The sequence below is a fragment of the Cynoglossus semilaevis genome, chromosome 8, assembly GCF_000523025.1.
Source record: "Cynoglossus semilaevis isolate Cse_v1.0 chromosome 8, Cse_v1.0, whole genome shotgun sequence".
NCBI classification, from domain to species: domain Eukaryota; kingdom Metazoa; phylum Chordata; class Actinopteri; order Pleuronectiformes; family Cynoglossidae; genus Cynoglossus; species Cynoglossus semilaevis.
In genome coordinates, this window is record NC_024314.1 from 29,969,966 (window position 1) to 29,991,305 (window position 21,340).

The 21,340-nt window shown below is 48.3% G+C and overlaps 3 protein-coding genes across 4 annotated transcripts in view; 2 read left to right on the plus strand and 1 right to left on the minus strand.

The window, feature by feature from the left end:
• The window catches only part of itih2 (inter-alpha-trypsin inhibitor heavy chain 2), a 9,262-nt gene extending 4,566 nt beyond the window's left edge, over positions 1-4,696 (plus strand). Inside the window, exons 9-21 of the mRNA XM_008316110.3 lie at positions 176-292; positions 817-985; positions 1,086-1,211; positions 1,343-1,524; positions 1,635-1,820; positions 1,900-2,039; positions 2,711-2,883; positions 2,971-3,126; positions 3,243-3,356; positions 3,431-3,635; positions 3,705-3,877; positions 4,312-4,423; positions 4,512-4,696. Of these exons, the coding sequence (XP_008314332.1) occupies positions 176-292; positions 817-985; positions 1,086-1,211; positions 1,343-1,524; positions 1,635-1,820; positions 1,900-2,039; positions 2,711-2,883; positions 2,971-3,126; positions 3,243-3,356; positions 3,431-3,635; positions 3,705-3,877; positions 4,312-4,423; positions 4,512-4,665 (2,007 nt within the window). The 3' untranslated portion in view covers positions 4,666-4,696. The remainder of the gene's footprint in view (positions 1-175; positions 293-816; positions 986-1,085; positions 1,212-1,342; positions 1,525-1,634; positions 1,821-1,899; positions 2,040-2,710; positions 2,884-2,970; positions 3,127-3,242; positions 3,357-3,430; positions 3,636-3,704; positions 3,878-4,311; positions 4,424-4,511) is intronic.
• A 48-nt stretch (positions 4,697-4,744) lies between these two features.
• Positions 4,745-7,667, minus strand: kin (Kin17 DNA and RNA binding protein). Its single transcript, XM_008316106.3, has 12 exons — positions 7,193-7,667; positions 7,031-7,125; positions 6,875-6,918; positions 6,555-6,677; positions 6,277-6,464; positions 6,142-6,190; positions 5,938-5,998; positions 5,718-5,865; positions 5,532-5,639; positions 5,350-5,449; positions 5,179-5,279; positions 4,745-4,958 (listed from the first exon to the last, which is right to left on the minus strand). The coding sequence occupies exons 1-12, from the start codon at positions 7,304-7,306 to the stop codon at positions 4,899-4,901; spliced, it is 1,191 nt and encodes a 396-aa protein (XP_008314328.1). The 5' UTR covers positions 7,307-7,667; the 3' UTR covers positions 4,745-4,898.
• A 205-nt stretch (positions 7,668-7,872) lies between these two features.
• atp5f1c (ATP synthase F1 subunit gamma) lies at positions 7,873-11,014 on the plus strand. 2 transcript variants are annotated; one of them, XM_025057882.1, is made up of 9 exons: positions 7,873-7,999; positions 8,486-8,520; positions 8,818-8,949; positions 9,029-9,236; positions 9,445-9,588; positions 9,668-9,732; positions 9,822-9,977; positions 10,665-10,763; positions 10,860-11,014. In XM_025057882.1, exons 1-9 carry the CDS (start codon positions 7,959-7,961, stop codon positions 10,943-10,945), a joined length of 966 nt encoding a protein of 321 aa, XP_024913650.1. In that variant the 5' UTR covers positions 7,873-7,958; the 3' UTR covers positions 10,946-11,014. The 2 variants fall into 2 exon arrangements, with proteins under 2 accessions (XP_024913650.1, XP_008314330.1); XM_008316108.3 differs by lacking the exon at positions 10,860-11,014 and having other exon boundaries at positions 7,874-7,999; positions 10,665-10,765.
• Positions 11,015-21,340: the final 10,326 nt, after the last annotated feature.

The following is a 21,340-nucleotide window of genomic DNA, read 5'->3' on the forward strand; positions in this document are numbered from 1 at the left end:
AACCACGGGTAACTACGGGTAACTACTGGGGACTACTGGGGACTACTGGTAACTATGGGTAACTACAGGTAACTACGGGGAACTAGGTCATTTACTAGGTAGTTAGTTAATTGAAGGTATTGCCACAGTTGGTTCTCCGGGTTCTTTAAGTTCTGCTCCTCTTCTCCTTCTGCAGGTCTCAGACGGACACTTCGTTCACTTCTTCGCTCCGTCACAACTTTCTCCTCTTCCAAAAAATATCGTGTTTGTGATCGATGTCAGCGGCTCCATGTGGGGCGTGAAGATGAAGCAGGTGAGTCAGTCTGGTGGACCTCCTCCTCCTGCTGCTGGGGGCCTCCTCCTGCTGCTGGGGGCCTCCTCCCCCTCCTCCTGCTGGGGGCCTCCTCCTGCTGGGGGCCCCCTCCTCCTCCTCCTGCTGGGGGCCTCCTCCTCCTCCTGCTGGGGGCCTCCTCCTCCTGCTGCTGGGGGCCTCCTCCTCCTGCTGCTGGGGGCCTCCTCCTCCTGCTGCTGGGGGCCTCCTCCCCCTCCTCCTGCTGGGGGCCTCCTCCTGCTGCTGGGGGCCTCCTCCTCCTGCTGGGGGCCTCCTCCTGCTGCTGGGGGCCTCCTCCCCCTCCTCCTGCTGGGGGCCTCCTCCTCCTCCTGCTGCTGGGGGCCTCCTCCTGCTGGTGGCCTCCTCCTCCTCCTGCTGCTGGGGGCCTCCTCCCCCTCCTCCTGCTGGGGGCCTCCTCCTCCTGCTGCTGGGGGCCTCCTCCTGCTGCTGGGGGCCTCCTCCTGCTGGGGGCCTCCTCCTGACCATTGTGGGATCTTCTCTTCCAGACGGGCGAGGCCATGCTGGCCATCCTGGACGACCTGACGGAGGACGACCACTTCAGCATCATCGACTTCAACCACAACGTCCGCTGCTGGAATGAGGAGCTGGTCCCTGGAACATCGCTCCAGGTGGCCGATGCCAAGAACTACGTCCAGAACATTAAACCCAACGGAGGTGAGGAACACTGGAACGGTGCTGGTGATGTTGGCAACTGTGGGAATGATAAAAGGAAGAGCATGGAATAATGAGGAAGATTTTCCTGACTTTCTTCCAGGCACCAACATCAACGAGGCCCTGATGAGAGCGGTCTACATGCTGGCCCGAGCGTCCAATCAGGGACAGATTGACCCGCGCTCCGTGTCTATGATCATCCTGGTGTCTGACGGAGATCCGACTGTGGGTAAGAGGGCGGGGCGTGGCCCGGTGATCAGGCTGCAGGAGAGAAAACCACTGTGACCCCCCCTGGCCCCCCCCCATCCCACCTGTAATCTGTAATCTGTAATCTGCTAACCCCAGTGCTGTTGCCTGCAGGTGAGATTAAGCTGAGCACCATCCAGAAGAACGTGAAGCGAGTGATGAGGGAGGAGTTTTCTCTCTTTTCTCTTGGCATCGGCTTTGACGTGGATTACGACTTTTTGGAACGCATCGCCATGGAGAACCGGGGTGTGGCCCAGAGGATCTATGCCAACCACGATGCTGCGGAACAGCTGAGGGTGAGATTCCCAGGCTTTACTCAGGGATTGAATTGATTGATCTCATCTGGAGACAAAGGTTTATTTTACAGTAACTCCTAATCCAGACCTTCATCTGCTCTGCTCCTCAGACCTTCTACAACCAGATCTCGTCTCCTCTCCTGAGGAAAATCTCAGTCCAGTTTCCCAAGGACTCGGTTTCTGATGTGACCCAGAACCAATTCGATAAGTACTTCAGTGGCTCGGAGCTGGTGGTGGCCGGGAAGGTTCTACCGTCAGAGAGCAACACGCTGACCGGCTTCACCTCTGCTTCTGCGGTGAGTCCAGAACGTCTGGTCTCTTAGGTCTGGTTCTGACTTCCAGTTCTTTTGGATCCTATCTTTTCTGATTTTCCAGGCTGGGGTGGACATCACAAACCAGACGGAGGCAGACATGTTGGAATTGGACCAGGAACTTTCTAAACAGCAACACTCCTTCACCGGCTTTGCTCGGCAGCTGTGGGCGTACATCAGGATCAAACAGCTGATCTCTGAGCGGTGAGGTTGTCCACTGACCCACAGGTCCAGACACCAGGTGACAGGACCGTGTTCACTTCTGGGACTAGTCCTGTCTCCTGGCTAGCTGACATTTTGCTTGACTGAAGCTATTCCGTCAGCTAACGTTTATGGACACTTACCATAATGTTAGCAATTTTCTGGCTAACCCTTATCTGTATTTTTGGCTAACTAAATATAGATAAAGGTAGCTTTATCTACTGTATATATGTCAATTTATAGCTATACTAATAGTTCCATTCTTCACAAACATTTGGCTATAAACACGACCTTCAGTTACATCCTTGGCTAACACTTATCTATGTTATTAACTCAGTGATTGCTGGATCTTTGCTAACTTTTGACTTTAAGCTCTTTATGGCCGTGTCCTTACAGAAGCTCGTGGGCGTCCCCAGTGGTCATAAAGAAGATGACGGTTAGCTCTTGATGTAGTGTTTGTGCTAGCCTCTTCTTCTTCTGATTTGCTTGCGGTGGATGCAGATCTCTAGCATCCACGGGGTAAAGATGTTAGTGCTGACCATCTCATACCTTTGGTGATGCTTGTGGGCGTGTCCTTCCTGCAAATCTTCAGGTTCCTCAGTGGCAGATGCCGAGGGTTAGCTTCTTAGCTAGCTCTAACACTGTTGACCGTCTGGGTCTCATGTTTTCTGCAGGTCTCTGGCTCCGAGCCTTGGAACGAAGAGGGTCATCACTCAGCAGATCACGGCTCTTGCTGTGGAGCACCAGTTTGTCACGCCACTGACCGCTCTGCTGGTGGAGAGCGAGGGCGCCACCGAGAGGCTGCTGGCTGATGCCCCCAAAGACCCCAAACACGGCTGTTGCTCAGGTGACTATCGACACACTAACGAGTTCTCGGCCCTTAGGCAGGAGAGACTAGGCTCTGACCTCTGTGACCCCTGTGACCCCTGTGAAGGAGCTGGAGTAGGAGGAATTAAGGGAGGAAGACTTCCACAGACTAGTGGTGTTGTTTACCAACGTCCTCCCTGGGTTACGGACGTAACATCTGCTCCACCAGGCCAAGTGGTGCGGGGTCCAGTGGAGGAGCTGCTGCCCAAGAAGATCAACCTGGGTAACAGACTGAGATCAGTTCAACTTCAGTTGACAGTCCAGAGAGCAGAGAGGACGTGACGTTCTATCTCCTGGACCAAAGTCCATTAAAAGATGTTTGTTTTCTTTGCCCCACAGTGGACAACGACCCCCACTTCATCGTCCATCTGCCCCAGAACAACATCGATGTTTGCTTTAACATTGATTCCAAACCTGGCCACATTCTCAGCCTGGTGTCTGACCCCGGAGCAGGTAAACCCCGGAGCACCAGACTTCTTTAGAGCCACGTTTGTTTTTCAAAGATCAACAACTGAATCTCTTTGCAGGTTTGGTCGTCAACGGTCAGCTGATCGGCTCCAAAACGCTGAACAAAAACCACAACAAGCTCCACACCTACTTTGGTGTCATTTCCATCTACTACCAGCCTGGTGACATCATCATCACCGTGGGTACAGACGGCATCTCCATGACGGAGGGCCAGAACAGATGCTCCTTCACCTGGGGGGCCACGGCCGACCTCCTTCAGGACGGGTAACAGAGCGTCTATCACAGCTTCCATTCTGCTGCACTTACTTGATCATGTGACTTCCTGTGTCTCAGGTTAAGGATTTCCATCCTGAAGGATTCTCATGTCACCGTCACAATTAATGAAAACATCCAGGTGATGGTGCTATTGCACCGTGTCTGGAAGAAACACCCTGTCAACGTGGATTTTCTTGGACTCTACATTCCCAGTGAGAACCAGTACTCCGAGCTGGTGCACGGCCTCATCGGTACGTTCAAACTCCGTGGCTAACTTATATACATATTATACGGGCTAACCTTATCTGCCTTCATTAAATGTGACACTTTTTTTCATCCGTGGTGGGTCTGACTTTAAACTTATTAGCCACTCGTAATCAAACATTGAGCTAGTTTTCCGTGTTGATAGCTGTGCTCATCATTTGGCTCATTTAAAGACATTTGAGGCAAACAACTTGACAGTGTGGCTGAACTAACAGGTTTTTCTTTGGCCAAGTACTAGCTAATTCTTCTGTCCTTAGCTAATAATGGCTAGGTTTTCGCTAACATGTTGGGTATGATTTTACCGCAGCTCAACTGTTTTTTATGCTTTTGGCTCATTTTACGCTAGTATCTGTAGTGCCCGGTATATTTAAGCTAACCTTTAGATTCTTGAAACTAACTTTGTGTCACGACCATGTCACAGGTCAGTTTTCCCGGGAGCCGAAGGTTATCGTCTACGATGTTCACGATGGAACCGATCCTCTAAAGAAGGAGGCAACAATGGAGGTGAAGGGGAACAAGCTCCAGGTTACAAGGTCAGTTCCAGATACTAACTGAGTTACTGCAGACTGACTCACTTGAGCACACAGTGATATATTGAGCCTGAGCGTGTGCGTTTTCCAGGGGCTGGCAGAAGGATTACCGACAGGACAAACGGCGCGGTGCTAACGTTTCCTGCTGGTTCATTCACAACAGCGGGAAAGGTATGATTGACGGACACTTCAGCGACTACATTGTCCCTGAGCTCAGCTCCTTCCTCCAAACTGAGAGAAATTAAAGCAATAAAGCCATAAAAATATTATAAGTAATGAAGTTGTCTTTCTATAGCACAGACCACAGCGGGGGCGGGACGGAGGGAGTGTATGAAAACGTATTTATTCACATCTGAAACATTCAGAAAAACAACTGCTAATAAAGAACCAATGAAGTACGCGCTTCTGTGATGATGAATCGTGGGAAAAGAGTCCACCTGCTGGTCACAGGGTGGAGGTTAAAAAAGGAGGCGGACCTTCAGGCCAGTTTGGAAAAATCCTCATAGGCCACTCCCACCTTGCGTCCTCTCTGTGGACCCTGAAAATGAAAAGGAGCATCAGCACAAACAGACTAGCTAGCTAACAGTGGTCTACAGTCAGCTGCCTCTAGGGTTACCTTAGGCTTAGCTTCAGTCAGCTCACTTTACGCTAGCTGTACACATACTGTATGAGAAGATAACCGCAGGCTAAGTGTAAGCTAAATGCTAGCTTCTTTCAGGATAAAAAAACAGCATGTTTGCTCTGCGTGTGGCACTCACAGATTCTAGCATTAGCGTAGCACTGAAGTCCTTTTCACTAATTCCTTCCAGTAGAGCCTGGGTGTCTCTGTAGGGTCCATTCAGAATCAGAACCTTTTTACCTGAGCACGGAAAAAAAACATTAATCTACGCTTTAAGAACAAGAGAGGTCACAGGTCAAAGGTGCAGCACCTGGTGCGGGTATGACTGTCTCCAGATGGTTCTGGTCCAGCTTTAGTTTGTCTCCAGAGTCGATCATCTTGACCACAGCCGCGTATTTGCCCTGAACTTCCTGCAGTGAAGAGGTGACTCGATATGGATCAGAATACCATTGGTTCTTTACCCCAGACCACACCAAGTCAGATGATCCTTACCAGGACCACGGCCTTCTTTTTGTGGTATTTGTCTCCAAGTCTTCTGGTGACCACTTTGACCACGATGTTGGGCTGAAGCCAGTGGTCTGCTCTCTGCTGCTGCTCCATCTGAGGACAAACCAGTGGTTAGGATGAAGGAGAGGAACTGGGCACAGATCTACAACCATCTCAAATGGTCTTCTCCACCTCAATGATCTGCTCCAGAGCAGACTTCTTCTTCTTCTCTCCTCTGAAGTCTGAATTCGACGAAACGTCCTTCCTTTTCGTAGTAGCCGACGCTGCCGACGCTGCCGACGCTGCTGCTCCTCTCAGAGCATTAGCAGCAAAGACAGAGCTGCGAAGATGAATCACAATTTAAAGCTTTGGAGGCTTCATAAAAGAAGGTGCTCCTCAGAAGGACCTGTACCTGGATTTAGAAGAAGACGATGAAGATGAGCAGGAGGAGGAGGCTCCGAGGTTAAAGGCAACTGCAACAATGAAACAGAAATTGAAATAACCCCAGGCTAGAGGCTAAAACCAGTGACTTCCTGTGTGCACTTTTGTCTCTGTTAAAATGACTCCTTCTCTAGAAGAGCTTTGTTTTGTATTTTACTAACAAAATATTGAAAACCTTTATCCTCGTGCTCCTCACGTCTGAGTTCTGTAAAAACCGGACTGTCCTGCAGAAGCCAACCCAGAGACACCAGACCAGGTTACATTTTTACACATTTATAATCGTAATGTTTTGCCTCCAGTGGTTTCTGACCAATTCAGACTCTTTTCCATCTCGTCCTCTGCGAACTTGCTCCTCGATGAATTTAGCGGCGCGTTCCTCATCATCTAGCTCCTGCTTCTTCTTCTTGGCCTGCTCCTCCTGCCGCCGGATGGTCTCGGGGTCACGGTCGACGTACTGAACGTACCAGCCTTTGGGCGTTTCGTCCACTTTACACAGACCTGCAGAGAAGAAGTAGAAGCAAAAGGTGTAACTTCTTCTTCTTCTTCTTCCTCACAGCTGACATGTAGTTTGAGATGTTCCAGTCCCACCTTCTCTGCCAAGCCACTTGGTGAAGTCTGTGAGCGTCTCCCACTGCGTGGAGTTCATGTGAACGTGTTCACGGTGACTGATGTACTCATTATACACGATGTTGTTATGCACACGCTTCGTTCCTGTTAGAAGATTTTACACTGCATTAAATAAAACTGTGCTAACATAATAATATATACAAACACAATATATATTAAAAATATATAAAAATAATGTTAGCATAGCACCATTGCACATAAATGGCCTTTAAAGTCTTCAACAGCTGCCCTTCCATACAGGAACAATGCTAACAAACACAGCCGTTGGTGGGTAAACTTACCGAATCTTCTCCTAAGCAGCTCCAGGAAGTCACTCTTAAATTCACTAGCGCACAGAGAGGAAGCGAAAGAGCAGAGGGCGTGCGTGTTATCAATACTGAAAAACGATTCTTGCATTTAAAGTGAAATATGACGTAATGCAATGGCAAACATCTCACTCTGAGAAATAGTCCATGAACTTCGTAGGATTTTCTGAAGCCAACAGCAGCTGGCGCTGGTGAGACTCTGACATACAGTGACATTTGAATCCATTCTGTAAAAACATTAAATAATTAAAAATGTAAAACAACCCCCAACCCGCGGTCCAGACCCAGCATTACCTCGTCTCTGCACTGTTTCTGGCACATCTGGCAGTACCACCGCAGCTTCTGTAGACCTTTGGCCTTAATCCTGTTACTGATCGCTTTAGGAGTCAGAAAGTCCGCCTTCCCCATCTCGATCTGTGGTCCACCTCATGCGATAGCTGCTGGACTGGATCTAAACTCCCGGCGACCCAGAACGGGATCGGCGGTAAATGGTTGGTTAAAGGTTAAAGACGCGATGAAACAAACAAACCAGTTTCGGAAACACTATCACCGAAAACACTTCCGGGTTACAAGTCCCACAAAAGCAATTTCAGCGATTGCTTTGAATTGCGTATTTATAAAAACCACAAAACGTACGTACTACAGAATAAGCGCATTTAACCCGTGGTTTGATTTGATATTGCTGAGACAAATCACTTAAATATACTTTAAAGAACTCATTCGCAGCGACCCAGCTATTTCCTTTCCCCCCCACCGGCTAATCTTGTGCTGCCTTCAAGGACCACAAATTTGCTCGATTGAACAAATACAATGGATATTACACGCACGTATTAATTGTACATCCTTAATTTAATATTAATATAATTTAAAATAATATAACTAAAGTATTTATGTTTGGTTGTTTTTAAAGTCAAAGTTCATTGTAATAATTGTAATCAAGTTAATGTAATGGATCTAATTTTTAACGGCCTTGCTATTTGCTCGTGAAGCTACCAGCTGCCATTTTGACAGGGCATTGCGCCTGCGTGGTTCTGCGTGTCTGACCTTCAGAGGACTGAACATGTTTTCCAGAAGCAGCGCCTTGATCTTCTTTCCACAATGGTACCTTTACGAACCATTTCCCTCTTCTTCAGCTTTTTTTTATCACAATTTCTCTGTTGTGTTTTGATACGGCATTTGCTGTTCCGTCAGTTTCTTTTAACGCACAGTTAGCGGAAGCCTTGTCAAAGCTAACGTGTTAACGAGGCCAGGGTGAAATGAATAGGATTAGCATTTAGCCTTTTTTTTATTTTTTACCAATGAATGAAACATTGCGAGATCGATCACATTGCTGTGTCTGTTAATTGTTAATATTCGGTCAACATTGTGCATTTGTTTAAACCATTTTTCGTTAGTTCTGATTGTTGTAACTCGTAAGCAGTTTTAGCTCATGGCTAGGTGACTGTTAGCTCGCAACTAATGTAGAATAAACATTAATAAACATACGAACACAGCGTATAGTGCTGTTTTACCTAAAGTCATACTTTGCAGGAACCAAACCTGTCGTATCTCTCTCTCTCTCTCTCTCTCTCTGTGTGTGTGTTTCAGTGGACAGGTCAGGAACATGGCGACCCTGAAGGACAGTAAGTGCAACAACAATATTAAGATAATCTGGCGTTAAGTTTAAGAACTTATTGGAATTCAGATGTAACATTAAGACAACCAATCTTTACAAAAACCTGAGAGAATTAAGTCGTAATAAAGCGACACATTTGTTTTTAATTCTCTTGTAAACTGACCTCATGTTGGTGACCAGTGTCACTAGTTATTCTAGTTCTATTCTATACTAGTTCTTGCTAACCTACACATTTATGTACAGAACTCCTTTTATCCTCATAACGTAGCCCTTTATCATAATATCCTGATCTTCTCCTCTCCAGTCACCATACGACTCAAGTCCATCAAGAACATCCAGAAGATCACCAAGTCCATGAAGATGGTGGCCGCGGCCAAATATGCCAGAGCTGAGCGCCAGTTGAAGCCAGCCCGCATTTATGGAAACGGAGCTCTGGGTACGACCAGGAAGCTTCTGTCGAGCCTTTCTGTCTTTGGTGATGGAGCAGGAGTGACTCCTCTGTCTTTTCTCCTCAGCTCTTTACGAGAAGGCCGACATCAAAGCTCCAGAGGAGAAGAGCTCCAAACACCTGATCATCGGAGTCACCTCCGACCGTGGCCTGTGTGGAGCCATCCACTCTGGAGTGGCCAAGACCATCAAGAGTGAGATCTCCGCCCTGAGCAGCGCCGGGAAGGAGGTGATGGTGGTGAATGTGGGGGACAAGCTCCGAGGTATCCTGCATCGGTGAGAACATCACTGAAGCTAACTTCAACAAAGACTAGATCACGTCATGTCCAGATCATTAGAGCTCAGATCACTAGTCTGGTCCTCCTCCCCCCCCCCCCCCCCCAACATCCCTAATCTCTGTCTCCCCATTTATCTCTCTTCTTTATTTCTCTGCTTCCTTCCTTCCTTCCGTCCTTCCTTCCTCTGTCCTCCCTCTTCTTCTCAGAACCCATGGTAAGCACATCATGCTAAACTGCAAAGAAGTTGGACGCAAACCTCCGACCTTCAGCGATGCTTCGTTGGTGGCCTCGGAGCTGCTGAACTCTGGCTACGACTTTGACCAGGGCTCCGTCATCTTCAACAGATTCAGGTCTGCTCTGATCCAACAACCTTCACACACACACGCGCGCAGGGGGATTCAAACCTTTACCACCCGGTCTCTGTTGCAGGTCTGTCATCTCTTACAAGACGGACAAGAGGCCACTGTTCTCCAATGACATCGTGGCCAACTCTGGTGACTGAACCCCTCACCCTCCTAATCTCCACCTCAGTGGGAGAACAAAGAACAGTCACTATAACATCACTGGTTTTTCACCTGTGCAGAGACCATGGGCGTCTACGACGACATTGATGCTGAGGTCCTGAGGAACTACCAGGAGTTTACTCTGGTCAACATCATCTACCTGGCCCTGAGGGAGTCTTCAGCCAGTGAGCAGAGCGCCAGGATGACCGCCATGGACAGTGCCAGCAAGAACGCCTGTAAGAACCACAGGGAGACTGTTGGTGTCTGACTGACTGACTGACTGACTGACAGACTGACTGACTGACTGACTGACAGACTGACTGACTGACTGACTGACTGACTGACTGACTGACGCTGGGCTGACTGACTGACTGGCTGATGTTGGTCTGTCTGACTGACTGCTGTTTGTCTGACTGACTGATGTTGGTCTGTCTGACTGACTGACTGACTGACTGCCGGTCTGACTGACTGACTGACTGATGTTGGTCTGTCTGACTGGCGGATGTTGGTCTGACTGACTGACTGCTGTTGGTCTGGCTGACTGACTGACTGCCGGTCTGCCTGACTGACTGACGCTGGGCTGACTGACTGACTGGCTGATGTTGGTCTGTCTGACTGACTGACTGATGTTGGCTGGTCTGACTGACTGACTGACTGATGTTGGTCTGTCTGACTGACTGATGTTGGTCTGTCTGACTGACTGATGTTGGTCTGACTGACTGATGTTGGTCTGACCAGTCAGAGACTTTGTTTTGGGTCTTGAAAGTTCCTGCATTGAATCTCTGATTAAAAAAACAAACAGTTTTACAGTGAGGCTGAGGAGGCTCCAGTCTCCTCCACCCTCTCCACCTTCCTCCCCACTCCAGTCCCCCCCTCCTCCCCCAGTCTCCTCCACCCTTCATTCACTTCTACTTGTTTTTCAGCTGAGATGATCGACAAACTGACGCTGACCTTCAACAGAACCAGACAGGCCGTCATCACCAAGGAGCTGATAGAGATCATCTCTGGAGCTGCTGCAGTCTGAGTTCCTCCTCCTCCTCCTCTTCCTCCTCCTCCTCTTCCTCCTCCGCCTCTTCTTTCATGTAATTAATTTTTTCATTTCTTTCATTTCTTCCCAGATAAACGACGGCTCCAGAATCAACTTCTTCAACAGCTTCCCTCACACACACTGTGTGTGTGTGTGTGTGTGTGTCGTAGTGTTTGAGCTGCTCAGCTCCTCCTTCTGTCTGTAACATATTGACAATTAAAAATAAAGAAATAAATGAATGAAGAAGACGTTGAAGTTCTCAACTCTGTTTCCTCCCAAAATAAAACTGACGCCGTTTCAAATCAAAATTCTGAAAGAAGTTTCCAGCGCTGGATTATCATCTGTCACATGACGTTACAAACATATTTGTCACCAGTCATTCAGCACATCTGAAGGTACGTCTTGAACCTGTCTTTTCAGTGGCTTTGAAGACTTGGACCTTTATGTCTTTTTTTTTTTCTTTGACACAGTATTTCCCACCTGACGTTTTCAGACATGAACTTCAGTCGTTCACAAATAGCTGTGATTTGTCAGATCAAACTAAACACCTGGTTCATGGCGCCACCTTGAGGCTGTTTGTGAATTTTGGTCCGATTTTGCCGTCACAGGAAGACCAACGAAATAGTACTAGTTATTATTTATTATATATACCAGTTAAAGAGTTTGTTGTTGTTGTTGTTAAAAACTACACCGGGAGCTCATTGGATCAGTGTGATCACATGGACCGTCAGCCTCAGCTCAGAAGGTGAAGAATATAAAACTGCTGCTGCCTGAAGACATGAGACACAGACAAGAGTTTTTCTGCTGACGCTCACGTTTCCTTTGTCGAGATTATTTTGTTCTGCTTCTGTTTTTGGACTTGGGGAAACCGTGTGTGTGTGATGAGAATCCTCAAAGGTTTTGTCAAGCAATTTACATCTGACAATCAATTTACATCTGACAATTAGTGCTGCAGAGAGAGAGAGAGAGAAAGAGAAAGACACACACACAGAGAGAGAGAGAGAGAGTGAGAGAGAGACACACACACACACACACAGAATCCTGTCACCAAGTTTAATTTTTTTTCAATCTGTTTTTTTCATTTCTGTTTATAGACATGAAAAAGTGTGACAAAATTCCTAAAAAGCTGTAAATTTAAAACTATTGTAACAAAATCCGACTGTTAGAACGTTGTCATGTAGAACTGGAACCAGGAGCAGAACCAGAAAAGTTTCACTTTGAATCAGACAATAATCAGAAGTCAACAATCACTGGGGAAACGACGACACCTGCTGTCAGACCCAGGCACTGACATGAATGTTTTTGCTTTCTCTTAAATAAAGACTGGTTTACTGCTGTGGTCACATGACCTCCGTGCTTCAAATTTTTTTTATCACTTTTTCACAAATTTCTAGAATAAAAAATGTAAAACCAACAACGAAGTCAAACATGTTCATATAAAATGATCAAACACAGTCACTTCCTGTTTGGTCTTTGGACTTCCTGTCACATTAGCACACAGCTAGCAGGCTGGTCATGCACATGTTCATCATGGAAGTCCAACATCCACCAGGTGTTTGAAGTGAACCGTGTCCAGTGATTGTTCTTGTTGTGGTTCTGCTGCAGAACATTAATGGAAGATGATCCAGAACTTTGATGATGACCGTGTTTCTAAAGTGGTGGTGTGCACAGGTAAACAGCACACCTGCGGAGTCACTGTTGGTCACCTGACATGGAAACCCACCAGGACAAGAAAAGAACTCAATGAGTCTGTTCTCCAAGAACATCTGTCTGGACTTTTGGTTCCTGAGACCTGGAGGAACCATCTGAGGAGCAGCCAGGACTAAGAAGCTGACGTCAGATGTTTGGTGCTTGAAGGAGCTGGAAGGAACCTGTTGCTGCTGGAGAACCTTCTGGATACTTTGGTTCTGATCCTGTTACTTCAGTTCTGACCCAGAAAGACCTCACCCTCCACTTCCACAAAGTAAGGAAGCTTCTTCTGAACCTTTGCTGCTGCTGTTGGTTTCATGTCGTCTCGTTGCTGAATCCTCAGCTGTGGAGGAACTTCTTTTCACGGTTGTTCTTTTCTTGTGTGGTTCTCGGTCTGGTACTGTTTTTGTGTAGTTGTGTCGAGGTTGTTGTTTCCTTTGTGCAATGTGTTTCAAAGGGTTTAATGTTAAGATGTTGTGACCCACAAACACAAACATACTACACTTCAGACAATAGTGATTTCCCAGTTTTGTCCCAGTGTGAATAACAGATTTACTGCTGTTTGTCCAGATTCTAAGAAGGAGGGTCCTTCTCTGCTGCTGGTGTTGAAATGGGGAGGAGAGCTGACTCCTGCAGGCCGAGTTCAGGCTGAGGAGCTGGGCAGAGCCTTTCGCTGCATGTACCATCATAGTACAACCATAACAATAACAAACACCCACCGCAGTACAACGTAACACTAACAATCACCCATCATCATAGTACAACCATAACACTAACAATCACCCACCATCATAGTACAACCGTAACACTAACAAACAGCCATCATCATAGTACAACCATAACAATAACAAACACCCACCGCAGTACAACGTAACACTAACAATCACCCATCATCATAGTACAACCATAACACTAACAACCCCCCACCATCATAGTACAACCGTAACACTAACAAACAGCCATCATCATAGTACAACCATAACAATAACAAACACCCACCGCAGTACAACGTAACACTAACAATCACCCATCATCATAGTACAACCATAACACTAACAACCCCCCACCATCATAGTACAACCGTAACACTAACAAACAGCCATCATCATAGTACAACCATAACAATAACAAACACCCACCGCAGTACAACGTAACACTAACAATCACCCATCATCATAGTACAACCATAACACTAACAACCCCCCACCATCATAGTACAACCGTAACACTAACAAACAGCCATCATCATAGTACAACCATAACAATAACAAACACCCACCGCAGTACAACGTAACACTAACAATCACCCATCATCATAGTACAACCATAACACTAACAACCCCCCACCATCATAGTACAACCGTAACACTAACAAACAGCCATCATCATAGTACAACCATAACAATAACAAACACCCACCGCAGTACAACGTAACACTAACAATCACCCATCATCATAGTACAACCATAACACTAACAACCCCCCACCATCATAGTACAACCGTAACACTAACAAACAGCCATCATCATAGTACAACCGTAACACTAACAAACAGCCATCATCATAGTACAACCGTAACACCAACAAACAGCCACCATCATAGTACATCATAGTACGGTTTCATCTGATTGGCTGAGATTACTGTTGATTCTTCAGAAGATCTTGTCTTCACATGGTTCTGTGGAGTTGAACTGGTTCCACTGATTGTCACCTGGTTTCAGTTGATCTATCTATCTGTGTATATAGATAGAAATATAGACTCTAGATCTGTACTGTATATCATAGCATTTACACTACGTGGTATTTGTCTCTACACTGGGTAGTATCTGTAGTTGTACTCTCTCTCTCTCTCTCTCTCTCTCTCTCGCTGAGTTCATGTCCATCTGATAATCATCACATATACTGTGTGTTGCAACAGCTCATCTATTATTGAGGCGGCAGTACCTGATCAGACCAGCAGAGGGACAGTAGATAGAGTTTCATTCCCTTAGATTGAAAGCTTCAAAGTAAACTTCAATTACTGCAGTGATTAGATCAGTGTGATCCATTAGAGGATATTCAAGCTGGGATATTCAAGCTGCAGCAGGAGCAGGGAGGAGGAGGGAGGAGCAGAGAGGAGGAGGGAGGAGCAGAGAGGAGGAGGGAGGAGGAGAGAGGAGGAGGGAGGAGGAGGGAAAGGAGGAATGACTGAGTATTGATCGTCCCGACAGCAGGAGTCTGATGCTGACGTCAGAGCTGATTGTCGTCGGAGGATAAACTTCCTGCTTTGACTTTTCCTTCATGTTCTATGTAACCATGGAGATCATTTCTCCCTGATCAAATCAGACTATTGATCTGTTAATGATCCGCTGACCAATCAGGAGGGAGGAGAGGTCTCTGATAAACCAATCAAGTGATTCTGATTTTTACAAATCAATTATATTGTTAAACGGTTCCACTGCTGTCACCACCAGTGACCGTGGAATCGTGGGCTTTCACAGGTGTACTTAGCACCACCTACAGGCCAGAAGAAGGTACCTACATGCTGATGTGTTCTGTAAATGACTTGACCCTACAGTTGGTGTCATGACATTTAGAAAATCACCACAGATGTGATGTTATGGCTTTGACTTGAGTTTGGGGGGAAGAGAGGGGGGTGAGGGGAGGGGGCTGTGTGTGTGTGTGTGTGTGTGGAGACAGGTTTTCAAATCTCTGTGAAAACCTCTGTACCTGAGTGATGTAGAAAGAACTTAGACAAAACAAATAGTCCAGACACTGCTCCTCCTCCTCCTCCTCCTCCTCCTTTACCTCCACTGCCATATTGTGTCTGTCTGTTCTCCTTTTCATGCTGCTTCCTCTGAATGTTGCCTTGTCCTTTCCCTGACCTCCTTCTGCTCCTTTTATCCTCCTCTTCCTCCTCCTCCTCCTCCTCCTCCTCCTCATCCTTCATGTTCTCCATCTTCTTCATTCTTTCTCCTCTCAGTGTGTGGGCTAAAGCTCAACAGGAGGTCATTCACAGGTAAAAACACAGGTAACGTAGATTAGGTTTTCAGCCCTTCCTCCAGGAAGTGACGTTGAAGTAGCTGTTTATAGCCACCAGAGGGCGACGACATCCACAGAAATATCTATAATGGTTTGGGACGATGAGAGGAAAGTAGAACTCACTCGCCATCATCATCATCCTCATCCTCATCATCCTCATCATCATCGCTATGAATTCAGACCTGATTCCTCCTCCTCCTCCTCCTCCTCCTCCTCCTCTGTTTGTCTCCTAATAAGCTGCACCTTCTCCTCCTCTAATTTGGCCATTATTCACTGCTGTCACACTGCAATTATTCAGAGCTTATCTCCTTCACACACCACATCAGGTCTTTGTCACACACACACACACACACACATGTTTACACACTCTCACACACACACACACACACAGACTGATGACGGCTGCAGATAGGACCAGGCTCCTCATCTTCCTCGTCCTCATCATCGTTGCATTGATTACATTTGATTTGGTTTTTGCTCCTCATCGTCATATTGAATCTCATCAACACACACACACACACACACACACACACACACGGCTGACTCCATTGTTTATTCTATCAGTTCATTTGTGTTCAGTAATGTCACCTCTGCTCCTCTCAGCTCCTCCTCCTCCTCCTCCTCCTCCTCCTCCTCCTCTGTGGTTTCAGGAGGAGGAAGGCGTGACATTAACTTCCTCTCATGCTCTTTTTTTTCTGACTCCTCTGTAATTCCACACCGCTCACGTCTTTAAGTGGAACAAATATAGCAGCATCGTTAAGTTATCATCATAAATTAGTGATGGTTAGTGTGCACGTGCACGTGCACGTGCACTGATAGGGTTACATGACTTGAACCAGAGACGTTCCAGACTCTTCTCTGGACTCACTGTAACTGAGGAACAAAGAAGAACGACTGGAAGGAACGTTGTTTTATTAAAGGCCACAAAAACTGACCACTACAGACGACGACAACAACAACAACGACAACAACAATGATGACAACAACAATGATGACAACAACAACAACAACAATGTCAACGACGACAACAACTACAACAACAATGACAACAGCAACAGCAACGACAACAACAATGACAACAACGACAACAGTAACAACAATGACAAAGATGACAACAACAGCGACAACAATGACAAAAATGACAAAGATGACAATGACAACAACGACAAAATTGACAACGACAACGTCATGTTTCTATTTGAGTAAAGACCAAAAAAAGGAGTTGGAAATGAGGTGAAGAAAGTAAACGTGCTCTGAGATCATCACTGCTGCTTAATGATGCAGCAGCAGCAGTGACAGCAGCAGTAACAGCAGCAGTAGTAACAGCAGCAGCAGCAGCAGCAGTAGCAGCAGCAGTAACAGCAGCAGCAGCAGCGACAGCAGTAACAGTACCAGCAGCAGCAGCAGCAGCAGTAGCAGCAGCAGTAACAGCAGCAGCAGCAGCGACAGCAGTAACAGTACCAGCAGCAGCAGCAGCAGCAGCAGGAACAGCAGAAGCAACAGCAGCAGAAACAGCAGCAGCAGTAACAGCAGCAGCAGCAGCGACAGCAGTAACAGTACCAGCAGCAGCAGCAGCAGCAGCAGTAACAGCAGTAGCAGCAGCAGTAACAGCAGCAGCAGCAGCGACAGCAGTAACAGTACCAGCAGCAGCAGCAGCAGCAGTAGCAGCAGCAGTAACAGCAGCAGTAACATCAGCAGTAGCAGCAGTAACAGCAGCAGTAACAGCATCAGTAACAGCAGCAGTAGCAGCAGCAACAGCAGCAGCAGCAGCAGCAGTAGCAGCAGCAGTAACAGCAGCAGCAGCAGCTTCTGGAATGAAGCCCAGTAGAACAGAGACAAACGGCTCGGAGGCCATGATACGTGGAGAGGTTCATTTACCACTTCATACAGGACAAACGAGTGCTGCAACGACGCCATCTTTCCTTCCTCTCACTTCCTCTCTCTCTCTCTCTCTCTCTCTCTCTCACACACACACACACACACACACACACACACACACACACTTCCATCCATTTCATTCCAGCTTTTTTCAAACACCAAACCACGGTGAAGTATTTGATTTCCTCTCCATCCACTCCCTCCACCTCCTTCGTCGTCTCCTTTGTGTGGAGGTAATCGTAGATGCAGAGGTGGGGGGGGGCGCGGGCCCGCGGGGGCCCTCTTATCAGCCTCCAACATCTGTTGGCGTGTCAGGTGATGAGACGGAGCGCTCGCGGCCTGCCGGCGGCCTGGACGGCTCCTTTAATGCAGCGAGGGGAGTGTGCAAACAAACAGAGGCTGATAGGGTCTACGCTTGTCACAATGGCTCAGGACCGTGATCTGTCTTCCTCCTGCTCCTCTCTCTCCTCCTCTGACTCCGTCTCCTTCCCCTCTTATTGTCGCACATCCTTTTTCTGCAGCTCCTCAGTGAAGCTGCTGTGTTTCATACCAAAGACGGACACACGAAACAGAACCAGGTCAAATAAAATGACCTGCAGAACTGAGAACCCGCACAGACGCAGACTTTCAATGTTTTACCCACGGTTCACTGTAGCGACTGAACTGACTGTAGCGACTGAACTGACTGTAGCGACTGAACTGACTGTAGCGACTGAACTGACTGTAGCGACTGAACTGACTGTAGCGACTGAACTGACTGTAGCGACTGAACTGACTGTAGCGACTGAACTGACTGTAGCGACTGAACTGACTGTAGCGACTGAACTGACTGTAGCGACTGAACTGACTGTAGCGACTGAACTGACTGTAGTGACTGTAGCGACTGAACTGACTGTAGTGACTGTAGCGACTGAACTGACTGTAGTGACTGTAGCGACTGAACTGACTGTAGTGACTGTAGCGACTGAACTGACTGTAGCGACTGTAGCGACTGAACCAAATGTCAGTGAGAAAATGGGTGATTATAGCAGCAGTCGAGGATCTGTGGCCTCCGTCAGCAGTAATCCACACCACTGACACGTTTATGTCAATACAATCATAAAGACACGATAGCAGCTAACATTAGCCTGTTAGCATCATCTGCTAAAATTTGAGGAAAAATCAGAACCAGTTGGTCAATATTTATTACAACATCACTTCAGTCTACATGACCCAGAGTGTGTGTGTGTGTGTGTGTGTGTGTGTGTAAAAGACATCAGGATGAGAGCCAATCTTCCACAAAGCGCCTCCTGCTGGCTATCTGCCGGGCTCATCTACCTCGGCCTGGTAGGAGACGTTCCAGTGCCAGAAAAGTCCAAACACTGAATAAAAACCTTATCTATCTGCTCCCAGAGCTCAACTCAGATTAGGAGGAGGGGGAGGAGGAGGAGGAGCAGAAGGAGGAGGAGGAGGAGGAGCAGAATGAAAGGATGGTAGAGGAGTACCAGCAGTACAGAGGAGGGAGAGAAAGGAAAACCAAGGAAGTTTGCCAGAACATTCCTGATGATGAGATCGTGGGAAGGAATCAAATCAGTGGAACCAGCGTTCCTGGTTTCATGTTGAGGTTCACAAGGAAAATCCAACCAGGAATACCAGCAAATACCAGCACCAAACTGAAGTGGAATAATCCTGGCAGAGAAATGGAAAATATGGAGGCTGGAGAAAGAAGGAGGAAGAGGAGCACGTGGAAAGAACCAAAGAACTGACATGAGGCCGGAGTCAAGGAGTCAAGGAGTCAAAGAGTCAAGGAGTCCAAGAGTCAAGGAGTCAATGAGTCAAGGAGTCAAAGTGCCAAGGAGTCAAGGAGTCAATGAGTCAAGGAGTCAATGAGTCAAGGAGTCAAAGAGTCGAGGAGTCAAAGAGTCAAGGAGTCCAAGAGTCAAGGAGTCAAAGAGTCGAGGAGTCAAAGAGTCAAGGAGTCAAAGAGGCAAGGAGTCAAGGAGACAAGGAGTCAAGGAGTCAAGGAAGAGCTCCTGTCTCCTCTCTGGACTTTTATTTTGAAGGCTGGTCCTCTGTCTCCTCTCTGGACTTTTTTTTTTTGGCTGCTCCTCTGTCTCCTCTCTGGACTTTTATTTTGCAGGCTGCTCCTCTGTCTCCTCTCTGGACTTTCATTTTGAAGGCTGCTCCTCTGTCTCCTCTCTGGACTTTTATTTTGAAGGCTGCTCCTCTGTCTCCTCTCTGGACTTTTATTTTGAAGGCTGCTCCCCTGTCTCCTCTCTGGGCTTTTATTTTGAAGGCTGCCCCTCTGTCTCCTCTCTGGACTTTTACTTTGAAGGCTGCTCCCCTGTCTCCTCTCTGGGGTTTTATTTTGAAGGCTGGTCCTCTGTCTCCTCTCTGGGCTTTTATTTTGAATGCTGCTCCTCTGTCTCCTCTCTGGACTTTTTGAAGAAACTCTTCAAAGACTTTGGTTTAAGAATAAACTGAACTGAACCACACTGTTTTGGGGGAGTTCGGGGGAGTGTGGGTGAGTGTGTGTGGGGGGGATTATGTTAAAGACTTTAGTTTTTACTTGTTGATCTTTTGAAGGAACTTTGTTGCTGTGGTTTTTGTTCCCAGAACAGCTGCTGTGTTGTGGTTGCTGGTTTGAATCCCTTTGTTCTCGGTCTGTATCAGCAGCTCCATGCTCTCTGACAAAGACGCCTCCACCTATAAACCCCAGGGGAATCGAACCTTTTATTCAGCCCACACCTCCTGGATCAGAAGGCCACAGTGGTGCGGGACGGCCCGCTCAGATCGGGTCCCGTGACCAGTTCTGGTTCCGCGGAGTTTATCTGCTCCAGCCCAGGGATGTTCCTCAGGAACGCTGCAGGAGCTCCATTGTCTCCTCCACGCTCCGTCACTCAGGGTTAGCAGCTGCAGCGGCTCAGGCTCAGGCTCGGGGTTCCACTCCAAATCCAAAAGTGCAGGATGTGTGGTCCATGAAGGGACGCTCCCCCCTCATTGGTCAGCACCAACCTACACTTGGAGATTGTGATGTCATGGCTTCTTCCTCACCGACTGCGTGTGGGCGGGAGCGCCGCCGCTGCGGGCTACGAGCATCTGTGTGGTGTAATCACACATGACAGGAGGAGGAGAGAGGAGGAGAGAGGGGGAGGGGGGGGGGGGGGGGGGGGAGAGGAGGAGAGAGGAGGAGAGGGGAGGAGAGAGGAGGAGAGGGAGGAGAGGGAGGAGAGAGGAGGAGAGAGGAGGAGAGATGACAAGAGAGGAGGAGAGAGGAGGAGAGAGGGGGAGGGGGGGGGGGGGGGGGGGGAGAGGAGGAGAGAGGAGGAGAGAGGGGGAGGGGGGGGGGGGGGGGGGGGAGAGGAGGAGAGAGGAGGAGAGGGGAGGAGAGAGGAGGAGAGGGAGGAGAGGGAGGAGAGAGGAGGAGAGATGACAAGAGAGGAGGAGAGAGGAGGAGAGATGACAAGAGAGGAGGAGAGAGGAGGAGAGGGGAGGAGAGAGGAGGAGAGGGAGGAGAGAGGAGGAGAGAGGAGGAGAGAGGGGGAGGGGGGGGGGGGGGGGGGGGAGAGGAGGAGAGAGGAGGAGAGAGGGGGAGGGGGGGGGGGGGGGGGGGGAGAGGAGGAGAGAGGAGGAGAGAGGGGGAGGGGGGGGGAGGGGGGGGGGGGGGAGAGGAGGAGAGAGGAGGAGAGATGACAAGAGAGGAGGAGAGAGGAGGAGAGAGGGGGAGGGGGGGGGGGGGGGGGGGGAGAGGAGGAGAGAGGAGGAGAGGGGAGGAGAGAGGAGGAGAGGGAGGAGAGGGAGGAGAGAGGAGGAGAGAGGAGGAGAGAGGGGGAGGGGGGGGGAGGGGGGGGGGGGGGAGAGGAGGAGAGAGGAGGAGAGATGACAAGAGAGGAGGAGAGAGGAGGAGAGAGGGGGAGGGGGGGGGAGGGGGGGGGGGGGGAGAGGAGGAGAGAGGAGGAGAGGGAGGCCTGTGAGGAGATCAGGCCAGTGGAAGGAGAAGAAGCC

Excerpts from the sequence above, each read along its gene's own strand:
- kin (XM_008316106.3), bottom strand. The coding sequence starts at position 7,306 with ATGGGGAAGGCGGACTTTCTGACTCCTAAAGCGATCAGTAACAGGATT. Across the intron at positions 6,465-6,554 it reads CAAGTGGCTTGGCAGAGAAG|GTCTGTGTAAAGTGGACGAA; the intron begins GTGGGACTGGAA and ends TCTTCTCTGCAG. Across the intron at positions 4,959-5,178 it reads CTACGCTAATGCTAGAATCT|GGTCCACAGAGAGGACGCAA; the intron begins GTGAGTGCCACA and ends TTTCATTTTCAG.
- atp5f1c (XM_025057882.1), top strand. The coding sequence starts at position 7,959 with ATGTTTTCCAGAAGCAGCGCCTTGATCTTCTTTCCACAATG. Across the intron at positions 9,733-9,821 it reads TGACATCGTGGCCAACTCTG|AGACCATGGGCGTCTACGAC; the intron begins GTGACTGAACCC and ends TCACCTGTGCAG. Across the intron at positions 9,978-10,664 it reads CAGTGCCAGCAAGAACGCCT|CTGAGATGATCGACAAACTG; the intron begins GTAAGAACCACA and ends CTTGTTTTTCAG.